The 24,603-nt window shown below is 39.7% G+C and overlaps 1 protein-coding gene across 5 annotated transcripts; it reads right to left on the bottom strand.

Moving 5' to 3' along the window:
- Positions 1–217: 217 nt before the first annotated feature.
- On the bottom strand, positions 218–22,527 carry elk3.L (ELK3, ETS transcription factor L homeolog). 5 transcript variants are annotated; one of them, XM_018250747.2, is made up of 5 exons: positions 22,128–22,527; positions 6,626–6,834; positions 5,684–6,532; positions 1,846–1,968; positions 218–1,209 (listed from the first exon to the last, which is right to left on the bottom strand). In XM_018250747.2, the coding sequence occupies exons 2-5, from the start codon at positions 6,830–6,832 to the stop codon at positions 1,111–1,113; spliced, it is 1,278 nt and encodes a 425-aa protein (XP_018106236.1). In that variant the 5' UTR covers positions 6,833–6,834; positions 22,128–22,527; the 3' UTR covers positions 218–1,110.
- Between the last annotated feature and the right edge of the window lie 2,076 nt (positions 22,528–24,603).

The raw sequence follows: 24,603 nt of genomic DNA, 5'->3' as shown, positions 1-24,603 counted from the left end.
AAAGCTAGTTTTGCTTCCAATAAGGATTAATTATATCGTAGTTTCAAGTATTTTACGATTACAGAGAAGGAAATGGTTGTTTAAAATGTTTTGGAGTCTATGGGAGACAGCCTTTCCATAATTCAGAGCTTTCTGGATAACGGGTTTCCAGATAACAGATCCCATACCTGTATGTATGTATAGTTTTTTTTATTATTTAATTTAATAAGAACCAACATTTTGTTGTGACATTTTTTTTTATTTTTTTTTTCTCAACAAATTAAGAAAAAACATTTCAGGCCATATTTCAATAAAAATGAAAAGCACTAAATACAAATAAGTCTGGAATATAAGTTTGGGAACTCGGGCTTAGAATTCTAAGAAAGAGAGGTCATGTCAATCTAAAGTGGGGGGGGGTGTAGTTATAGGGCAAAAAATGAAAATCGGACGCTAAGTGATTACAATTTTGGTTGTTTTTTTTGGGGGGGTTTATCACCAAAATATGACACTTTTCTTTTTATTGCCCTAATACAGGTTACTTCCCCAGAAGTGTTATCCATAATGTAAAATACACAAAAATGTAGTATGCAAGAGAAGGCACAGACGGTTATAGTTTCCATAAGCTCAAGTGCATAACATAAGGCAAACATTGGCTTGTCCAGGGATACTACTGGCACAACTAGACTATGCTGAGCTGTGCAATGATCACTACTTAAATGATCAGCTTTTTGGGGGTTTTGCAATCTGGCTTCCATCCCCAAGTATAAGCCTTACAGGGTTTAGTATAACTAGCCCACAGTGTCAACTGGAGAAATGGAATTCAACAGTGCTCAACACTTTGCATATACAAAACCTACTGTATATCACATGCTCTGTTACAATTAATACATAGAGCCAACCTGTGGTTCTCCTAGTAGCCTTTAAACTACAGTTTAAAGCAATTCATAGCTAACGGAGGAGCATGCTGGGAGTGTCCGATTCATTTGGTGTTATGTACAACACTTGGAACTGAACTCAGGTAAACAACAAGAAAAAGTGCCAAGTGAAAATGGCCATGCTCTTCACAGATTGCTCCTGGAAAGGGAGATTATTATGGGTATTATGAGTTATTAAAGTCCTTCCCATAGTGCATCAGGATTTTTGGGTGTTGGATGATAGAAGCACTGGAGATGATGCTCTGTCCAATCCTGGCAGCTGCATTGGTAAATGACCATTCAGCAGGCTGGGAAACTGGAAAGGAAATGTGGACAGAAATTATTATTTGTGTTGATTAAAAGTAGATATTACCAGCCTAATTGGGTCATGTAATAACAGGTGCTAAGTTTTACTGGTCACCTGTTCAAAAGCAAGACGTCCCATTGGCTGCTGCTACTGCTCCTGGTTAGTGCTATTTGTTACATATGAATATTAATGGCTTAATTTGGCTCTTCTAAACCTCTTCATAACACCCAATAAAAACATTAACATGATAATAAATACGGGAGCTGTCGGCATCCAGGAACTGCACTGAACCTCCAACAACTCTCCTTCTATGTGATCAACTAGTAACTGTGATATTATTCCCTCTCTTAGTTCTAATGTAAGATTATATTGCTGGCCTTATTATGGCACTTGTATGTTCAATTAGGTAATTCTATTTGCAACTATATAAAAATAGATAAGGATGTTTGGTCAGAGAAAGTTGCAAAACTGGCATCAAGAACACATTGTGGAGCCAATCACATATAAGAAAGGACTTGCATGCAGGCAGTTAGTACCCTGTTTATAGAAATGCCATTGTAGTGATGCAATAAACACCCCCGCAAATCATGCACCCCTGCAGTATTTAAGAAAATAACACAAGTGCCTTACTATGAACCCACCTACCTGGAACAAGGTGTTTGGTCCTTGCAGCCTGGCAGGACTTAATGGAGCGACAGGACTGAGACTGCTCCAGAAGTGAATGCTGGACAACAGTGGACTAGGGGTTAACAGTAATCCATTTGGTGTCTGCAATAGAAAAAAATATATTTGTATTATTAATATTTCTTCTTATCCTAATATCAATAGGAGTTCAAAACTGCCTCTTACATAGTCCTGTGTACAAGTGCCACTAGCTATAGCTTTTATGGTACAGGTATGGGACCAGTTATCCAGAATGCTAGGAACCAGGGGTTTTCCAGATAACTGATCTTTCCATAATTTGGAAGTTTGTGCCTTAAGTCTACTAGACAATCATTTCAGCATTAAATAAACCCAATAGGCTGTTTTTGCTTCCAATAATGTATTATTTATATCTTAGTTTGGATCAAGTACAAGGTACTGTTTTATTATTTGCAGAGAAAAAGGAAATTATTTTTCAAAATTTGGATAAAAATGGAGTCTATGGAATATATTTAATATTTCTGTAATTTGGAGCTTTCTCAATAACGGGTTTCCAGACAATGGATACCATACCAGTACCAGCATGAAAATACAACTGTGTTCATGCCTTTGGCTTAATAATTGTGTAGGTAATAGTTGGACAGCACTGCCTTAGCTGCTGTTGTTTCAGGTTCCCTTTTGATCTGTCCTGTGTTGTGAATTGACCGGTAACATGACACTGCAAGATAAAAGGGACCTTGACATTTAAAGGGTTAACTCTCAAATGTTGCCGTGTGTTTACATACTAGGGAGAAAGTTACTAAGGGCAGAGACACACGTGGAGATTCGGGGCTCCTGGCAACAAATCACCACTTCTCCGTGCGACTAAGTCGCCCGAAGAATAGGCGATTTGTCGCCAGACGACTAATCTCCCCGAATCTCCACGTGTGTCTCTGCCCTAACAGGTAGAATGTTGGTTGCGAGTCACAAGTCCTGACCGATCAAACTTTCAGTCCCGTTTTTCCCCACAACAGGTCCCATCTGATAAAACAAGGGGCCTCCCTCACATTTAAGCAATGTTTTATTATCTTTAGTAGTAGTAAAGGTTCATTAGGAAGCAATAGAACAGCATAAGGATCAGTCCACACAAGCAGATTCAGGGAGATTTAGTCGCCTGCCGACTAATCGCCTCTTCTTCTGGGCGACAATCTCCCCGAATTGCCTTCGCGTGTCTTCCCGTGTCTTCCTGTCCCCTATAATGAAAAGTCGCCTGCGCTAAAGCACACGCGACGCTTCTTTTTCCGAAGCTGCCTCACAAGGAAACTTCGGGCCACTTCGGAAAAGAAGCACCGCGTGTGCTTTAACGCAGGCGACTTTTCATTATAGTGGACAGGAAGACACGCGAAGGCAGTTCGGGGAGATTTTCGCCCGGAAGAAGAGGCGATTAGTCGCCAGGCGACTAAATCTCCCCGAATCTGCTTGTGTGGACTGACCTTAAGGCACTTTGTTTGGCCTGCTCTCTGACTGACTACAATGAATCTGATGAAAATTGCCATTAGATAAAATTGTCTGTTATCACTTTTAAAAAAGACTGGTGGAACATTACCCTCTGGTGGCTGCTGCCAAACATTACACAGATGGAAGAATTTGAGAAAGTGGCACAAAGCTGTATCTGCCCGCACACTAATTAGTTGCTTTCACAACTGCCTGCTTTTCAGGTATAGCAACTTGTGACCTAAATATTTCAAATATTTCCACTTGCATTGTGTTTTTATATAGATACTTCTGGTTTAGAGGGAAAGCAGGAGATACAATTGTATTCAACCAGCTTTTTCTGTGCCGTGCCCCTCCTACACTGCTTTTACAACACTTTGCTGCCTTTTGCTTCCCAAGCCCACCCTCCTTTTCATGGAATCTCTTCTAAGTTTACCCCTTGCAGCTTTATGACTCCTAGTCGCCAAGCATTTCCTGATCTGAGTAATATATAATGAGCATTCTGAGAAATATTTGTTGCTCAATTCATGTGGTTAAATGAATGCTGGTAAGTAGGTCACGTATATGGTGCTTGCTTAGAGTTGTGGTTCACCTTCAGGTTAACTTTTAATATGTTATAGAATGGCTAATTCAAAGCATGTTTTCAATTGGCCTTCGTTTTCTCTTCTTTATAGTTTTTGAATTGCCTTCTTTTTCTGCCGCTTTCCAGCTTTCAAATGGGGGTCACTGACCCCAACTAAAAAAACAAATGTTCTTTAAGACTACCAATTTATTGTTACTGCCACTTTTCATTACTCGTCTTTCTATTCAGGCCTCTCCTATTTATATCCCAGTCTCTGGTTCAAATCAAAGCATGGTTGCTAGGGGAATTTGGACCCTAACAATTGGATTGCCAAAACTACAAACTGGAGAGCTGCTGAATACAAAACTAAATCACTCAAAAAAAACCACAAATATTAAAAAATGAAAACCAATTGCAAATTGTCTCTCTACATCATACTAAAAGTTAATTTAAAGGTGAGCAAACATTTAAGTGCCCCATTTCCCCAATAGTCCAGGGATATACATGGGTCTGGTGTGCATTTTGTGAGCACAGATATCTGTCCAGGGTTACCAAATTTTATGGAAAAAATACCAGTCTTCCTATATTTTTATTTATCTTCCCTATTAATAACATCAGCATTAAATGTCATTTTTACCAACCATATGGCAACCCTACATACATCTCCTTGATTACTAAAGACTGGCTTGGCCCAAGTGCACCAGAGATGCCAACCCTGATCTGAAGTTATACAGAGACATTTTGTCCACCCCTCATTTCTGCCCTGCAACCCTGCCATGCTTTTTGATTTGGGTGAAGATTCCAAGCAGGTAAATTAGGTTTTGAGTGCAAATAGTTGAAAGTGGAAGACAAATCTGCTACTGCAGGAGTCCAGGTGAGCGGGACTTAAATCAGGGTAACTTCTGGGTAATTTGGGGGAGCTGACTTGTCTGCATGTCTGGATTTCACAAGTACCACACTCCACATGTAAAATACATGTTCTTAATCCACTTCTGAGCTAAATGAATAGCACATGGAATGGATATATGAGGTTAAATAATAAAAGGTGCAAAATTCACTACAGGTCTAATCACCTACAATGCAACCAACTAGCAGGTAACATAAGGAAACTTCAGGCGACTTCGGAAAACAAATCGATCCGAGTGCCATCCCGCCGGGCTATTTGGTTTTTAGCTGGTGGGAGGCAGTTTAGATTAGAAGAAGTGGCGATTTATCGCCGTGCAACTAAATCTCCCCGTGGGTCCCTGCCCTAAAGGTGGCCATACACGGGCCGATAAAAGCTGCCGACAAACCGAGTCGGCAGCTTATTGGCCCGTGTATGGGGCCCCCCAGCCGGGCTTCCTGATCGAGATCTGGCCGGAAGTCGGGCAGATCTCGATCCGAATGTGGTCGCATCTGTTCGTTGATGCGGTCCCGCGATCCGACCGCCCGTTAGGCATCGTTAGGATCCGATCGTTGGGCCCTAGGGCCCATGATCGGATCAGCCCGATATTGCCCACCTCAAGGTGGGCATATCGGGGAGAGATCCCCTCATTTGGCGACATCGCCAAACGAGCGGATCTCTCCGTGTATGGCCACCTTAAACCAATTTAAAGGAAGTCCAGATTTTCAAGGGCTACATTTAACAACAGACTAGGCATGCAGAGCATACTAGAAAATCTTATGGTGAAATGCAAACTTTTAATCTTATTTGTGTGGGGTTTTTTTTTTCTCTTTGCAACTTTTATTACTCCCCCAGTGCTTTTTCTTTCATTTCATTTGCACCAGTCACACACGTACTACTTGTAGTTGTAAAGCTTTACTTACCTGAGCTGTGAAAAATGCTGGGGTCATGGATCCTGACGGAAGTGCTGGGCTATTGAGAGCAATGGATCCAATATCACTGCTAGAGAGAAGCAGAGGCGGAGAGCAGATTTCTAGGCCTTTGGGCTTCTTGGCTTTGGGTGGATGGCATGATGATAGTTTTGATAGTTTTGATTTGGAACTAGCGGAGAGGTTTAATGGTTCCACGGAATCTGCGCCATGACAGGAGTATTCAAGGAACAGACTTCTCTGGTCACTTGGGTAGGACAGACTGGGGGACAGGGATGGGGAACGGGAAGAGCAAGTAGATGCTGAGGACACACTAGCTACATTGGGGTACTTTAGAGAAGAACCTTTATTAGACAAAGAGGAGGAAAGGAAAGCTGATGATTCTGATGTAGCTGGCAAGGAAACCACTGGTCGGACAGATTGCTTATCTGTTTTGTTTGTAACAAATCTTATAACAGTTCTGGTTTCCTCCACCAAGTTCCTGATGGATGGTTTGACCTCCTCCTCCTCATCCTCCTCTTCTTCCTTTTCCTCCTCCTCTTCATGTTCCTGTAAGTTTTCTGTTTTGATAAACTTGTAGTTCTCTGTCTGGTTTTGCAGGGAGTTAATAGTGAAGGAGGAATACAGGCCTGAGTGGATATATTCATTCCGACTGGCACTTCTCAGCGCTGCCAGTGTTTGTTTATGATGTTCTCTGAGATCAGACGGGATCTTGCAGTCGCTGTCCTGCAGCAATACACTCTCCCTGCTGACTTCCACCGAGTGCGGATCCATCTTTAGTATCTCCGGGAAGGAAACAAACTTGTACACAAATTTCTGTCCAATGACCTTTTTGATGATGTTCTATAAAACATTAGCAAAATGGTTTTAGAGAGAGAATGGTATAATGGCAAGGGACATTACTGCATTAGTAATATTTTTGGAAGTTTGACTCACCTTATCATAGTAATATCGAAGGGCCCGACTCAGTTTGTCATAGTTCATGTTAGTTTTATTCTTCCTCAGTCCCCAGAGTTTGGCCACCTCTTCAGCCTTGAGCAGCTTGAATTCCCCATCGTTTGATGTCCAGCAGATGAGATGCTCATGTTTCTGGTCGAGTAGCAATTGCAACAGGAACTGCCACAGTGTGATAGCACTCTCCATACCTGCAACAGACAAAATCATCCCACAGTCAGAGCTTTTAAAGGCAAAGTATCATCAACAAGGCAGGCTTCTATGGTATCTCTTAGCAGTTCCTCACTGCCCCAATATTCTATCTACAACATTCCTACTTTTTTTCTTTTCCCCAAATAGTACTTTTTAGTACTAAAAATTGTGTTTTTAACTAATTACTCTAAATCACAAAATATTTGCTATTTATTGACAAACTCTTATACAAAACTCCTCCATCTAAAAGCTGGCAAGGTCACGTAGAAGTCCTTTTCCAACTGTAAAGTATTTTTTTTTTTTGCCTTGAATTTTTAGAGCTCTTCCGGATGGGAGGTTCACGTGAAAATTCTTACACAAATGAGGATTTTGAGGTTTTCAATTTGCATGTGTTCCATGTTTTTATTCTGTTGTGCTTTTTATATTCATATATTTTAATAAATAAGTAGACATTTGTGGGATTGAAAGACCCTCTAAAACTGCAGAAATTCAAATCTTTTGCCCTTCTTCTGTTATCCCGTGTTTTAACTGTGGAATTCTGGGCTGTCCTAGAGAAAGCCATTGAGGGCATAATAATATTCATAAATCCTTTTTCATTTAACTATTTTAATATTTTTCCTTCAGTAAATCCAATGTACCACAAGGTGGCACCTGTTCCTCTATGGTATATTACTCTAACTGATTGCACTGCATAACTAGCATAGGATGAACATGATCACCCCTATAAATTATTATTAATTATAATATAAAAATGCAGCTGTGATTTTATAATCATCCAAGAACTAGTTCTAAATAGAATGACAATCTGATTTAACATACAGAAAGTCCAAGGCCATTGCACATTATAAAAGGGACGGCTATACAGTGATATTCTAACAGAAGCTGCAATTGCTCTTCCTTTTTTTACGTTTTTTTGAGTTTTCTGCTGTCTTATTCTGCTTTTCTCCAAATGGAAAGTGAACGTAATATGGCGAATGTTTGAGCTACTTTAATTTTGTGTTTAATATTGTGCAATACTTCTCTTCCTGTGGTTAGACTGGCTCTGTTATTCAAACCTGATTGCTACAGTAAGTGCTACCCCAGTGACAACATACCAGTTTAAAGTCCAAGCTAGAGAGCTACAGAACCAAATGTGAAATCATTCAAAAACCACCAACAAAAAGCAATGGCTGCAAATTGTCTTAGAATATACCTGTCTACAAAATACTTAGAAATAAGATCACAGTGTTTAGCTATTGTGCTTGACCTTCAAACTGTTTGCTAAGGTGAGTGGCCATGGGAACTATGGAGTTTGGATAAACCATTAGCTGAAGAAAAGGATATACAACTAAAAGATAGGTAAGAATAAGTAATAAAGTCTAGAGCAATAAGCTTTCTGGATTAGATGGTTACTGTGTAAGGAAAGAGTTTTCCCTTTAACTCCCACTAAATATTCCTGCTATGTCAGTGCAAATGAGTTTGCTGTGAATGACTAGGACAGATGAAGCAGCAACAAAATAAAAATTCCTAAAAACGAAACAGTATCTATAAAAGTGAATTCCTATTCAGTAGTGTTGTGTTCATACAGAAGTTCCTTTTTATATCTGATATTCTTGCTCCCAAGCACGCACAGCCCAGTGCCTGAGAGATCAGCGAGTTCCCTGAGTAATGGGGCGGCATTCCATGTGTTAGTTCCTGTATTTCTGTAGGTTATAGGCAGGAAACTGGAAAATAGACCTCAGGAAATCTGGACTCTTACATCTGCCCCAGCCTGAAATTAAAGCCCTGTGTGCTGCCGGAGATCTCCTGGCTCTTTAACTCATGCCTGGCATCTTGCAGGCTCCCGGCTAATTATGGCACATTCATCAAAACCCAGTGCTATTCTATAGCAATGATCAAGAATGTATATAGCTTTATTAAACACAGTTGTTACTAATCTATCTTCTGGTTTGCGTTTGCTTGAGATTTAGAATTACTGCACACTATATATATATATATATTCATTTTGGGGGATTTGAAGTCCCGGCTCCCCCCAATCTCAGCCCTTGAGTGCAATGCTAACAGTCAGAAGCATTGTTGGGCCTTGCTGAATGGGAAAGCCTTTCTGCAAGTTTACGGATAAATACATAAATCATTATTTCTTTCACCAGCTACAAAGTGCATGTGATATAAACATCATGGATATATTCTCACACTAGCATCTAGCCTGCAATGCTCTTCCATCTATAGACACGCTGGGAGAGAAAACTTTAAGTGGGTCTAGCTTCCTGAATGATGGATTCAACTGCCAGCATGTGATGCATTTATTTGCAATACAATTTCGCTTCCCTAGTGGATCTGACATTCTGGACCATAGGGCTCATTTACTAACACAAATTGCACACAAAATTGTGTCCATATAAATGTTGTTCACTAATGTCTATGCCTTCAGCTCACATTCCTCTATACGTAAGCCTTGCACCAAATTCCCAGTTGCATATGTTCTGCAATGTACAAGGTATAAAGTACATACAGTGCATATAGACGCAAGGGAACTCTGGAGTTAAAACCTACCATTAAGGAGGTCTGTCTTCCAGGACTCTGTTTGCATATGGCAAAGCTGACTTGCACGTTATAAATCTCATTGTGGCACCATTTCTAGTGGCATGAGCATCACTACACAGCATGCAATCTGCACCAGCATTCAAATATACAACCTCAACCCAAACCCATAATCTATCAGCACTGATGCAATATAGTGGCAGCCTTGGTAAATTGCACAAAAGTTGTGGCACATGCATTGTACACCTAGCACTTGCTTCAGAAATGAGTATTTATACACAATGTATAAGGAACATTTCTGCTCCATATTCCATGAAGAAATGTTGGAGAAAGTGCTGTCAATTCACAGGTTGGGGGGCTTGGAAGGAATAAGTCCTTACTGGTCACAATATTTGCAGTTTGGGACACTGGCTAAAGTACCTTTTTTCCAATCTAGTATGAATTACAAGTCTTGTATGTATCATGTCCCTATCAGTATAAGGTACCGGTGCATGGGTGCAAAGCTACAGAAGCTGAAAAAGAACACTTCACTCTCTATTGAGATGTCTATTCTGCAGTCTGCAATTCACACAAAACCCTGATTGCTTGAGTCCTAGGAACCTAGGAACTAGAGTATTTTAAAGGGTAAATAGTGCAAAGTGCAGCAATGTCTGTTTTAGGTCTAGTAACCTATAGCAATCAGAGGTCTTATTCCAAATACCAGTAATTGCTCCATTCAGATTGGCTGCTATGGATTAAAATAACCCTAAATAACCCTCGGAAATCCATGGGGAATTATGTAGGATTGCAGTCCAAAAAAACATGTAAAATAAAAAACACCAAGCACAAACTTCCATTGTCTATTTGAGACTCCTTCTGCTCAAATGCACTATTCTTCCAAGTAAACACTAAATTACATGTAAATAATAATAACAACAGCAGAGCGGCCTATGCCAAGCCCACACACAAGTCCATATCACAAGGCTGCCTCGCTGACAAATAGAAACGCACATAACAACATGTGACAAAGGTACATAGCACTAGACATTTGTGCCAGATGACACACAGGTTGTGTTGTGGGTTAAAAAACGAAACTTACCATAATGCCAAATCCCCTTGCCTTATAGAAGTGTCTGTACCAGCCTCTGGGTCACAGAGAATGTAACATTAAGTAGGTTAATGTAGCTCGGTTTTGTCCTGAAATGTCCCCCTCTCTGCCTGTACTCACAGATTCTTTTCAAACAACCCAAAATAAGGTTACATTTACTTACATACCCACTGTACTTGAGGGGACAGATTTTCATGGCAACATAATGATGCTGATCTTTCCATATCCAGCGACTGTTATGTTTCCGACCAGAGCATCCTCGGTGTTTTGCTATTGTATTCAAGCTGTAAAAACGTTCTAAATCAGGACTTCCTGCTATTATGTTTTTGAGGCGTATTGCTGGGAAAACAGCGCAAGGTAGGAATTCCTGCAGCACCACCCCATGGAAAAAAAAATGAGGAAAACCGGAATATAAATGTAATGGGTGGGGAGGGGGGTCATAAAACTGCTCTGATTTATGGAATTGGCTCGGAATACATAAAAATTAAAGACATACACAGTGTCTCACTTCAAACATTTATTTGTACAATTCATCCATAGTAAAATTCACATTGATATATCCAAACAAAGCTTTTTAGCATAACACACCACAATGCAGTGTCTCACCCCAGTCTGCCTACGTCATGTCAGCCACTCCCTCCTGATGCGTTTCACGCTATTGGGCGCTTCATCAGAGGAGCTCGGAATTCCTGCACTGCTCATCTGGTGAATTACACTAACATGAATATATTCATTTAATCTTCTCTAATAGCCACAAACTAACATTGGGATATTTACCCATGGGCAGTAACCTATAGCAACCAACCAATGATTGTTTTTTTTCAGCCAGTCTTCGGTCTGTCATACTTTGGCCTATATGAAAATAGGCACGGAAACATGATATAATCACTTTATTATACATTACTTGTGTACCTAGTGCAGAAAGTCTTGCTATTCTCTTATTGATGATTTAAGATACAGTAAGTGAGTAAGAAATGCTTCGATATGCTCTTGACCCAGAAGTTAGTAGCACTATTAGAACTGGTTTCCCAGATTGCTGAAAATGTAAATAGGGTTCATACTGGGCAAATTTGCCCCATGTAGTTACCCATAGCAACCAATCGGCCAATTAGCTCTGATCACTCTGGTGATGGTATAATACTAAACGTCAATTAAGTGAATAACTCATGATGTTATTGCCCATTGAAAAATCTTGCAGTTGACTTGGAGTTTCCTTTAGGAAGGTGATAGTGAAGTGGCTTCCTGATATGAGTAGATTCCTTGTATATGAGGTTAATATAGTTTAGTTGGCATCTAAAATGCATATTTAAATAATATTTGCACCTTTGCAACACTGAAATGTCCTACTGCTAAATGACTGGTCCTGTATTTCAAATACAGCTATGATCTACTTACCTGCTTATTCAATTTGTGGCTGCCTCAATGCACTTGAGTGGGGATCCAAATACCCATTTATGAGCAATAGGATAGCCGATTAGATGTCTATATGCTGCTTATTGTAGTAAATGGAGATGTATAGGCTGTAAGGCTCTATCTGCCTGAGGATCATCTGGTTCTTATCTATATGGTGTATATATAAAGCAGGGGCTAGAATGGCTTCTATAAATACAAAGTAACTTTTTTAAATATTGATATCCTTTGCATTTCTCCCTTAAAATGACATTCCGGTATGGAGTCGGTCATATTGTACTTATATATTTATATCATTAATCAGTGCCATGCAAATGTTCAAGAGGCATACATCAACATTCGACCTCTGAACCACCATACACAGATTTGTGTACCAAGTGGTTGTTTTGTGATATCTCTATGGACAAACAGGGGACGGAAATATCCTAACTGACAAAGCTGCTAGTGAAGGCTCTAACAAGAAAATAGTATGCCTGCATTTTAGAGCTGCTTTAAGAAGTGGGCAAAGGGGGTATTTCTCCAGACCTCACCAGGCAATTTGGCCTTTATGTTGCTCCCTAGTAAATGGGAAAAGGGTATCTAATGTTGGTAATCCTTTCTTCTTCTGGCTGGGCATTATTGCAATGTTCAAAGTGCCAATATCTCTGTATGGTATGGGCTAAATGATGTTGTGTAATATGGTGGATACATTAGACTTTATGGCTCATCCACAAGCCACAAGTGCAGATATAAATTCATACTATGCTTTATACAACCTAAAGGACCAAGCGTGGTTCCTTTAGGTTGTATAAAGTATAATATGAATTTATATTCCTAATATCTGGATTAATTTGGCTAGGAATTTGTAGCATTGCAGGAGTTACTATTACAAGCAATGGCAGGTCCCTGCCGTTTTTATCAATGAGCATTCCAGCTGGCAATAGCAGATATGGCTGAAAATCATTTTCATTTTTTTAAACGTTTTTTATTTATACGGTTGAACATCTTTTCAGTTACTTTCTGAAACACTCAAGTTGGCTTTGTTATTTATGATGTGTTTCCCCTTAATCATTTGTAGTTAGGGATATATAAACACATCCATGTCGATGGTGGGTCCTACAGCCATTTGCAGCCAGCTCAGTAGTCCATGTGTGAGCGCCATAGAATGCTAAAAATGTAATCTCCCTGTTTCACTAATGACTTCAAGATGGCCATTGCCAGTGGCTCGAATATGGAGCCTCTTCCTGGCTTAGTTTAATTTCTTAAAGACCCCTTTCCATTTATTTATTCTACATTTAAGTTGGATCCAAGCATGCAGAGCACAAATAAACCTGTTTAAAGTAACAATAACATCAACTGGGCACATGGCTGTGATACCTTCTGCAATATCAACTTGTAATCTTGTGTATTTTACCTGAATTTATTATTTCACCCATTACTCAAAGCTATTTTCCCTTTGAAATTAAATGCGTTAATCATAATAACAGAAATAATGATTCATAACCCTCACAAGAAATATAATTTCCTAGCATGTTAATGATAATCACAGTTCAAGCCTCATTTGCTGTGCGAAATGTGGTCAGGTTCCCTTTTGTACCATAACAAGACTGGAGATATATGGAATCACTTATGTATTGGACATTCTGAGATTGTTACTACAGCAAATATCTGTTCAACCCAAATATCACACCAATAAGCCTTTGTCATGGGTTTTCTGGAATATTTTAAGCACTAAATGTAATTCAAGACAAACCACCTAACTGATCTTCAATCGACCCACCCTAAAGATCACCACAGTTTGTACCGAGGAATGTATTTTATAAAAGACATAGCTGGCCACTTTTATGTCTGACGAGTGCAGACATATGAGTTCCATGAAGAAAAAAGCATCAGAGTGATTGTTGCTCTTTTATATAAACAACAGTGAAACTATCAGCCTCTAAGCTTTAAAAGGCAGGGCAACTAGTTATGGGCGAATAAATAAATAACTTGCGGCTAATTTCCGTTTTTCACCGCAAGCGGATTAATTTGCGAAACTGCAGCAATAATTCACCGGAGAAAAATCCACTGCATCGAAATTAAAAAAATTGTTGTGTGCATAATTATTTGTCAAAATTATTCTGTCGCCCATTTGGACCAAATAGTCACCTATAAAAATTGTCGCTCGCGTCAAAATTGAATTTTTCATACATTTGCCCATCACTAAGGGCCACTATCAAAGGGGTACAAAGGGGGTAATCCAGTCAGGGACCCCAAGATAGGCAGAGATACAAGTCATAGTAAGAAAAGGTTGTGGGGTGAAAAGGTTTGTGTTCAAGTGGGTGAGGTCTGGAAGAAATCGACAGGGTATGGGCATTCATTCATTCAAGTTGGAGTGGGTGAATTCTGGAAGGATCATGGACAGGGCTGGGGTATAACTGGGCTTGACTGAACCTGTTCACAACATGACCATGGATTTGTGTTGTAGTGTGTGGGTCTGGAAAGATCATGGACAGGATCTGGGCATCATTGGGGTGGACAGGGCAGTTCGGGAGCATCAGCAGGCCTTTGCAGGGCATTTTATTTAACTGAATTCCAGTCTACTTTTTTTGGAGGATCCTTGCTCATGTGGCCATGGTGACTGGTGGTCTAATACTTGGTGCACTCTGGATTGGAGGTCACTTCTACTGCTAACTTACTAGTATGGAGCTCAGTGAGTAATGATGCCTATGCTGAATGGTGTGGATTGTAGCCAGATTTGGCCTGTGTTTCAAGCCGATAGCAAACAAATGAATCACTGTCTTTATAAATGCTGTCATGTTACATATGTATCATTTATTTAGTGGGTTGCTTTTCCTTGTTTTGTCCCATCTCTCCTCCTGTTGTCCCCTCTGGTCACTGTCTATTGGTTTATTCCCCTTGTCCGGAGGCAGAACAAATGCCATGCTGATTTTTGCAAGCTCTACCTAAGGCTAGCCCTGATCAGGGAGGTGTAGCTCCAATACAAGGAGTTCTAGTTTTTACCCTTATGTACTAAAGCAGGGATCCCCAATCTTTTGAACCTATGAGCAACATTCAGAAGTAAAAGGAGTTGGGGAGCAACACAAGCATGAAAAATGTTCTTGGGGTGCCAGATAAGGGCTGTGATTGGCCATTTGGTAGCCCCTATGTGGATTGTCAACCTACATTGAGACTCTGTTTGGCAGTACTTCTGGTTTTTATACAACCAAAACTTGCCTCCAAGCCTGGAATTCAAAAATAAGCTCCTGCTTTGAGGCCACTGGGAGCAACATCCAAGGGGTTAGAGAGCAAGATGTTGCTCACAAGCTACTGGTTGTGGACCACTGTACTAAAGCATAACAGCCATTTCAAAGCTGAATCTAGAGACGTTTGTGCATGCCCAATGACTGAAATGGTAATAGACCTCCTAGTACCTTTTGTGCCCCATTTAATGTAGGTATTGAAGTTAACTTTTAGTATGTTATAGAATGTCCTATTCCTAGCAACTTTGTAATTGGTCTTTTTATTGTTTTTGAATTATTTATTTATTTATACTTTCCAGCTTTGAAATGGGGTCACTTGGGGTCTCAACCCCTCCAAATGAAACCAAGCGTCCATACATACACACACTTGGGGTCTCGACCCCTCCATACACTCACATAAACTATACTGTATATACCCATATCTATACTAATTGTAGAGTTTAGTATCACAATAGCCTTAGATATTATGCTTGTCCAAGATACCACCAAAACCCCTCTTAAAGGCATTAACAGAATCAGCCATCGACATAACCCAGCAGTGCATTCCACAACCTCACTGTCCTCACTGTAAAGAACCCCCTACACTGCTTCAAATGAAAGTTATGTTCTTCAAGTTTAAAGGGGTGGCCATTTATATTGCAGTCACTCATTCAAACCACTGCCTGGTCACCCCCAAGACCCTAGCAACCAGATAGCTGTTGAAATTCCAAACTGGAGAGCTGCATAGTGAAAATCTAAATAACTGGAAAAAAAGACCACAAAAATTTTTTTTTTGCAGAATATCAGTGTCTATGTCATGCTAAAAGTTCATTTAAAGGTGAAGAAGAAGATAAGAAACACAGCATTCTTTTATTACAAGTATAACCTTAAAGCCTTTTTCATGAAAGAGTGATGCTGAAGACCAATTAATCCAGCTACATTTTGTTTTGCTGACAAGTAATCCTGTAGGCATTGCATTTTTCATTAAAATTGGGAAAACAAACCTAATATCATTGTCATTTATTTTGAAAATATGCCTCCTAGGCAATGCTACATGTTGCCATTGGCTTAAGTGGGAGTGTTTAGAAACCATCCCAACACAGTCCACTTTGGTGCTGACATTATTATTATAATGGAATATAGATTGTAGAAGTATAATGGCTGTAAATATAATAAGAGAATACATTTCATTTCTTGCTAATACCTTAAAGTTCTATTCCTAAATCTAGTGCATTTTTAGTGAGGAGTTATGTTTAACCACATCACAGAAAATACATGGCTTTTCCTAGCTCCAGGGTAGAAAGTGACTCACTTTAGCTGGATTTCCAGTGGGATGAGATACACATCTTATAAGCACTCCTCTCACAGCATATCTTTGTTATACCACAATGCCAAAATTCTGCAGTGATCTAACCCTGAAAGTTTCTTTTTCTACCAAGTTAGAGTTCCTCTCATAATCAATTTTACATTGGTGTTGCTTCAAGTTATCAAAAGAACTAATTTTGGGTAGAAAAGCAAAACAGATCCTTCACAGATACACCATGTGCATATGCTTCATCTGTCTACTCCTAGCTCCAGCCTTGCTGTAAGATCTTTGTGTGGGGGGGGTTCTACTTTCCAGGGCTCATGCAAGTATGCGTGCAATGTGCAAAATCAAAGGCAAATTGTGATTCACAGGTACAGGTATGGGATCCATTATCCAAAAATCCGTTATCCCATAAAGCTCCAAATTATGGTAAGGCTGTCTCCCATCGACTTCACTATAATCAAATAATCCAACACATTTTTTAAAACAATTCCCTTTTTCTCTGTAATAGTAAAACAGTACCTTGTACATGATCCAAACTAAGATATCATTAATCCTGGTTTTATTTAACATTTACATGATTATTTAGAAGACATGAAGATCAAAATTACAGAAAGACTCCCTTTCCGGAAACCCCTAGGTCCCGAGCATACTGGATAACAGATACCATACCTGCTTTGAGGATGGTACTTCAAGGGGTCCCTTTATGTGTTGTGCATACACATGCATCTGATTGGCACCTAATGAATTAGACACACAAAAACAAGGAGAATGATCTTATTGTCCACAAACCATTCCTTGAAAAGATCACCAAGATTTCCAATGTTTTTCCCGTTGCATTAGTCAACAGACAAGAGCGTAAGGGCCAGATTCAGTTCCGTGAGAAAAAGTTATCTCATGGTTTATCACATGACAACTCATGGACGAAATTCATTTCAATAGACCATAGACTTCAACAGAGTTTTCACAGGATAAAGAGTGAGATCATTTTGTTCTGAATTGAATCTCGTCCATAAGTTATCACAGTATAAATCTTTTTCTCACTGAATTGAATCTGGCCCAACGTGTGATATTACTCATGCCATGTATACTCACTTCCAACTGATGCCAAAAAATGCCTCAAAAAATCCAGAAATGTTGATTGGGGGCAGTATGCCCAACATAATGCACAAACAAATCACTTCGCAGATTTAAGTTTGTGCATGGACTATGTTTTATGCTTTGGATATTGTTCTTGCAGGAGAAGCAATCAATACTAATAGAATATCCCTCTCTCCATAAATTGTTCAGTCTCATGCCCCTTGTTATCCTGTACGACAGCCCAATGTTTTCTCATGCCTCATGACATCTTTCCAAAAGCCATCCCTTTAAAGGCCAGAAGTCATGTTATATAATAGAAGTAGGTACCATGATTTCCCCCCATGCTCAAATGTGCAAATTTCAATGCTTAGTGCATTTAGCTGCATCAGGCTCATTATGTGTATCTTTGTCTGTGGGCTTCCTCTGCTTCTCGCATCTCTCTCTCTCAGAAGCAAACATATTCAAAATGTGGCCCCTATACAGAAATAGTGCAAGGCCCCGTGGTCACCAAACTACTGTATTTTTTTAATAGCTGCCATCTGCAGAGGCTTGCCTAAGTGGACGAGTGGTGCTGGCACTCCACAATGTTGGAACACTGATTAAATTACCAGGGAGATAAAAGTATTTATTTACAATGTTAAGAAAATTAAAGTGCTGTTTGAGTGAGGGCCCCTGTATGATGATTGGCCCCTGTGCAGCCACACCAGCTGCAATAGGCTGTAGATTCAACCCTGCTCTCTTTTTATAGCTAATATATGAATAACAAGGACTGCTATTATCTGCCTGGCACTCTGTGTATCTATCTAATCAATCTATCTAATCTGTACTAATTGACTGTAATTTTATTGAAAACAGACGTGCAACATATGTTGTTTCTATATGACTCTAATCCCTTTAAGAAACCATTAAAAAAACTATTAAAAAAAGGTCTGTCCTTTTTAATAATTTAATAGTGCAAAGATAAAGATGATCCTTATTATAGATCATAACCAACACAACAAAAGCTATTTCTTCAAATGTTGGTACTACGCTTGCTATTTGTAAAGCAATTGTTATTGTATACCAGGTATTGCACATGGCTTTCTTTAGTAGTGAAAAGATTTATGTAAGGTCAAAGTTTAAGAGACAGGTGCACAACATTTTGAAGGTAAGGTTGTGTACATTAAGCCTAATAAGTCCATGGAAATAATATTCTTCAAGGTATTATATGTTATGTATGGGGGAACTACCTCTAGACCTTTGGTCTATAAACAGTGCCAAATGCAGCTATGATAAAGGCAAACATGGCTGTATAAATAAAAGGGTCATTTATAAATGCAGTGCTTTGTGCCATGTTTTACCCATTATGTTTGCAAGTTAGATGCAATTTGCAGCAGGGGATTAATAAGGAATAATTATATCTTAGTTGGGATCAAGTACAAGGTACTGTTTTATTATTACAGAGAAAAAGGAAATATGTTTAAAATGTTGAATTAGTCAATTACAATGGAATCTATGGGAGACAACCTTCCCGTTGTGCTGGCCAACCCGAGACCCATGGTCAGGCTGGTTCAGGCTGACTCCTGCAGCAAATCTTTGGGTCCGGGTCAAGCTTCAAGTTTCTCCTGCTCTCCTTGCCCGTGACCTAGCACTTCCGGCGCCTAAGTTTATAGACTCGAGGCCGCAGTGTGACATCACTGGGTGGGTGAGGCGTGGGTCTACAAATAGGGGGACAATAGTGGGCCGGGCTGGGTGCAGATTGGGAGGGGGCAAATTAGGGTCGGGCGCGGGTGTATAAACAGGGGGGCAATAGCGGGCTGTGTGCAGATTGGGAGGGGGTGGGTTAGGGTCGGGCACATCACTACTTCCCGTAACTCAGCTCTTTCTGAATAATGGATTTCCAGGGAACAGTTCCTATATCTATAATCATCTCTTAACCACTGATAAACATGCCTGTATTTGATCATCATCTGAATGCCAGAGTTACTCTGACTTGGATCTCATGGTGTGCCTGTAAAGCAGCTGGATGAGGTTTTCTAAGCACCAATTTTGCTGAATGAGCCTAGCAATTGATCCATATTTCTTAGTAAGGTGGGAGCATCAAACAACGGACCTATGTTTTATTTTTGGTTGGCATTCAGGAATTCCAGAAGGTTGCCATAGCTACAATGTTGTTCTGCCTTTAACAAATTTGGAGCCTGTTTTTGAACCTAGCACTGTGCCTACATTTTGTAATTGCGCGCTTTAAAGGGATACTGTCATGGGGAAAAAAATTTTTTTCAAAATGAATCAGTTAATAGTGCTGCTCCAACAGAATTCTGCACTGAAATCCATTTCTCAAAAGAGCAAACAATTTTTTTTATATTCAATTTTGAAATCTGATATGGGGCTAGACATATTGTCAATTTCCCAGCTGCCCCAAGTCATGTGACTTGTGCTCTGATAAACTTCAATCACTCTTTACTGCTGTACTGCAATTTGGAGTGATATCACCCCCTCCCTTTTTCCCCCCAGCAGCCAAACAAAAGAACAATGGGAAGGTAACCAGATAGCAGCTCCCTAACACAAGATAACAGCTGCCTGGTAGATCTAAGAACAACACTCAATAGTAAAAGCCCATGTCTCACTGAGACACATTCAGTTACATTGAGAAGGAAAAACAGCAGCCTGCCAAAAAGCATTTCTCCCCGGAAGTGCAGGCACAAGTCACATGACCAGGGGCAGCTGGGAAATTGACAAAATGTCTAGCCCATTGTCAGATTTCAAAATTGAATATAAAAAAATCTGTTTACTCTTTTGAGAAATGGATTTCAGTGCAGAATTCTGCTGGAGCAGCACTATTAACTGATTCATTTTGAAAAATTTTTTTTCCCATGACCGTATCCCTTTAACATTTGCCCTCATCAGCATCTCCAGCCCACTGATTCAGAGTGAGTAAATGAAGATATGTGAAGAAATTATGAAATATACCACCCGCACAGTATGACTTTATAAAATCAATGCAGTGGAAATCAGCCCAGTTGCTAATCAGTGCAATCCTGCTAAGTACAATTGTCTAGGTATCTTGAGATGATCAGATGATGCGGTGAGTCTGTGCCTCCTATCTGTGCAGGCTGGTGGCCACTCTCTGCTCCTCTGCAAGTCATACAAACACCCTCCTGTGTTTGAGGAACGGAAACTGCTAATGAGATTAGGTGGTGTGCACAGACATTACTTAGCCATGACTAAATGTGCTCTCTTCCTGCAGCCAGTGGAAAATTCAAAGGAACTTTTCCCCCCCGAAGGCAAAAAAAGTCCCATCCAAAAACAACACTCCAGCTTTCTCCTCTACTACCTGGGCTGAAGGTTTCTAATAAATGGTCACAGCTAAAAATGCCCTCTGAACATTACAAAGGAAACTGCAAGTTGCAAATACATAGACCCGAGGAGGAGGAAACCACAGAGTCTCTTTGTGTGCACCACTGACTCATTTTCAAGATGTTGTCTGCTGCCAGTTTCAAACCGGAAGCGAATGGCAATTAGTCTTACTGTTTCCAGACAAGCCAGACTCACATAACTTTCTTTCAGGAGAATTCCCTCCCCTGCTTGTAGAACAGCTCCAGTGGCACTCTGCTTAATAGGCTGCCTCGCCTCCTAATAAATATCTGCATGGCCTGCTAGATAATCCTGCTTGTCGTGGCACACAGCTGCCACAGAGATGCCAGCAACTGCCTGCTGGGTGACATGGTACCAGTTTCACAGGGTTTGGGCTCCAGCTGCACAAAGATGTTAAGACACAATCTATCAAGGCGTGGGGCATGTATGCTAAAACAATACCTGCATTAAACCTAAAAATTCCAGTTGATATGATATAAAAAAAATGCTATGTATATTCACAAATATAAATGTAAATGTTCCAAAACCTGAGTTAATGCTTCCATACTTGATGCCACTTATTCCTAACTTCAGCAGCTCTATGTAAATTCAGAGACACTCATCCTTGCCCCTGAAGCATCACCAATTCTCAGTTACTTTTGCAGCATCATCAGCAATCATTTCTCCCTGCTGATGATTATCAACACCGTTGAGATTGCTCAGTGCTATTTTGCATGTGCTTGTGCCACCAGTGCTAGGCATGCAGCTACGGATGCTGGAACACTTAGGGAAAGTTAGATTTAGGTTATCCATTCTAAACTGTTGTCTAAGTGCTGGAGCTTTAGTCACTCTTTTCCTAAATGCATCCACTTCGTTGCTAACTAATGACATCTGAGAGGGGCTCCCGGCAATTACATTAATTTGGGTGACAGGAAGTCTGATGTGCATAGGAAAAATGGCATCATACATTGGAAAAGGTTTTTTCCCCCAAAAAGTGCATGCAATTTTAACAAGTTCCTGAAACCTTTTCACATATAGTTATTAATGCAAATGCTACGTCCATGAATAGCCTTTTATGTTAAATAGAAATAGTAATCATTAGCGCAGAGGGGGTTGCTTTTATAACTAATATGTTCAACACTCCCTGTTCCAGCCAAGCAGGAGGATGCACCGAAAGATCTATCACCTCACTTATTAATACATTTATTAAAGCTTTACACAGACAGCAAAGCAATAAGCTGAGAGAAGCCCAGCTCCAAATATGCTTATCGTATCCATGCAAACTTTCTGTGTGCCTTTTCCATGTGCAGTGAGATGCTCCACAAAGTGCCAGACAATATAGACAAATGTACATACCCAGACTCCTGCTGTCCTCTAGCAACTTTCTTCTGTCCTTTATAACTTTCTAAAATTATATTGGTAAAATCCCTTCGTTTCCCATGCTGGCGGTCGTCTGCAAAGGTTTCTGTAGTAATGAGATCCTGATTTTTTTCTTTCTTTTCTTTTTTCCCTTTGGTATATATGTGTGTGTGTGTATATGTGTGTGTGTGTGAGAGAGCAGGAAGTTGGAGCAGTCAGACAGAGAGCCGGCTCACTTCCTTTCCTGCATTATTCCCCAGGCGGTTTGCAGTCTGTGTAAACAGGCTTTTCCTCCCTCTCCTCTCTCTGGCCGCTGCTCATGTTTTAGCATCGCTCTGGTACAACACACACACATAGTAAAACAGGAACAGTCACAACACACATAGTTTGCACACATGGGACAAGTGCTCCATCTGTCTGCTGGCCACATCTTCCTATTCTGCACCACATGGGTGGAGCTCCCCTAACCTGGCCCCCTAAAATCTACTGAAAAGGTTCTCAGCATCTATATATATATAAATAGATACATATGTATCAGCAGTGCAAGAGTTTTGACTTTTCTTTTGCTGACGGAGGTCTCCGTATTAGACGGTCATCTTAAGCAAATAGTTCTGCTATAATAAAACAGTACATTGGTCTTGATGGTAACTAAGCTGCATGAATCCATGTCTGAGGCAAAACAATTCTATTGAGTTTATGTCATGTTGATGTTTAGCAGACTGTTTTACTGGAGACCTTGATGTGTTTTAAAAGTTTGCTGTGACCCACAGTTATCTAGTATTTATAAATGGAAGAAAATAAATCTTTATTGACCCAATGGAACAAACATAAAATCTCGTGGGTTATATCTGTGCCTAGGAAAGACCTGGTAATCTTACAAAAGTCTCTTACTAGTTTTGTTTGGGCCTTTGGCTCTCCCAGAGTTTCAGCAGCAACTTTACATAAAAGTAAAAGACAAGGAGGCCTTGTCTTCCCTGATATATTGAAATATTACCAAGGAGTCCAGTTAGCCCCTATTGATCAAATGTACTTCCCTACTTCCCCAATTTGGGTTCAGCATGAAAAAGCATTAAAGGAATAGTTCAGCGTGAAAATAAAAACTGGGTAAATAGATAGGCTGTGCAAAATAAAAAAATGTTTCTAATATATTAATTACATTATTTTCTAGTAGACTTAAGGTATGAAGATCCAAATTACAGAAAGATCCGTTATTCTGAAAACCCCAGGTCCCGAGCATTCTGGATAACAGGTCCCATACCTGTATCTTATGGATGCTTTTATAAGCAAATAAGGGTGCCTCTGTGGTCCTAAGTAAATATGTATGTATGATACTAGATAGATATTGTTATACAAATACTGTTGCAAAATAAAGGGAAAAGAAAAAAGAAGAGGCGGGCAATAAGTTAAATTGAAACTTTTATTGCATGGTTAGTTATCTCATAATCTGTAGATATACAGAAGTACGTTAGATTTATTGTATTTATTCCTTGATACAAATGCCTTTACTCCACTATTGTATATGGTGAAATTATCTGTTAAAATACATAACATTTGTATTCCACTATATCGCTGAAAATTTAAAATCTCAGTAAAAAGATATAAAAAAGTTTGCTGCAATCAAGGACAGGATGTGGGCTCCCACGCCTGCAAATAAGCACAGATACGCAAATAAATAGGATTACAATTTATACTAATATGTTTAATATTCCTCGTTTTGGATTTAGCTACTACATTTACATGAGCACCTGATGTATTTTGTAAATGAGGCTAAGCAAGTCTATTTGCTAGACAGTTAATGAGTACGTTGACAAAGAAAAAAGGCTACAAAAATTGCTACTATTCATAAAAATGTCCAGTAACTCTCGAAGTAAATGAAAATAAGATCCCCAGAAATGTTTAAAATCATATTTTTGTGAATTTTTAGTGCTGATACCATCGTAAAGTCATTCGTTGGTGAACATTACATTGCACAATATTGCTAAGCAAAAAGTTAGCCTTAACACCTGCTCTGGAGTTTATTTAAATTTATTATAAAAAACACGCTTTGTGATTCTGCATTTTTATAAAATACACTGCACATGTTCGTAAAAACAGTTTTGTCCCAAACTTTGCCAGGGAGTCAATGAGGTCTGAATTCGATCAAAAAGAACGCAAACACAGAAAGTCTTGGTCACTAACGTTAGCAATGGTCTTTGCCAACATAAGTTGCGGTAAGGAAACATATTACATTACCCTATAAGAGTCTTTTCCTATGGGATTTATCCAATGTTCCAGCTGCCCTTCACTGTTTTCTTTTTTTTCTTTTTTTTTTTAACTTCTGGGCACACTGTTACTGGATATTTCAGGGGGTATTATATACAATAGGAATGAAGTGCTTACACAGCATGAGTTGGATGTTTGTACCCAATGCAGATAGATTTACAGCTTCCCACATCTGCAGCCTGTATCCCAGTTGTACTGTGCCAGCACTACA

This window comes from Xenopus laevis, chromosome 3L (genome assembly GCF_017654675.1).
Source record: "Xenopus laevis strain J_2021 chromosome 3L, Xenopus_laevis_v10.1, whole genome shotgun sequence".
Classification (NCBI taxonomy): Eukaryota; Metazoa; Chordata; class Amphibia; order Anura; family Pipidae; genus Xenopus; species Xenopus laevis.
The sequence above is the reverse complement of the archived record's forward strand: the minus strand, read 5'-3'. Positions and strand labels throughout refer to the sequence as shown.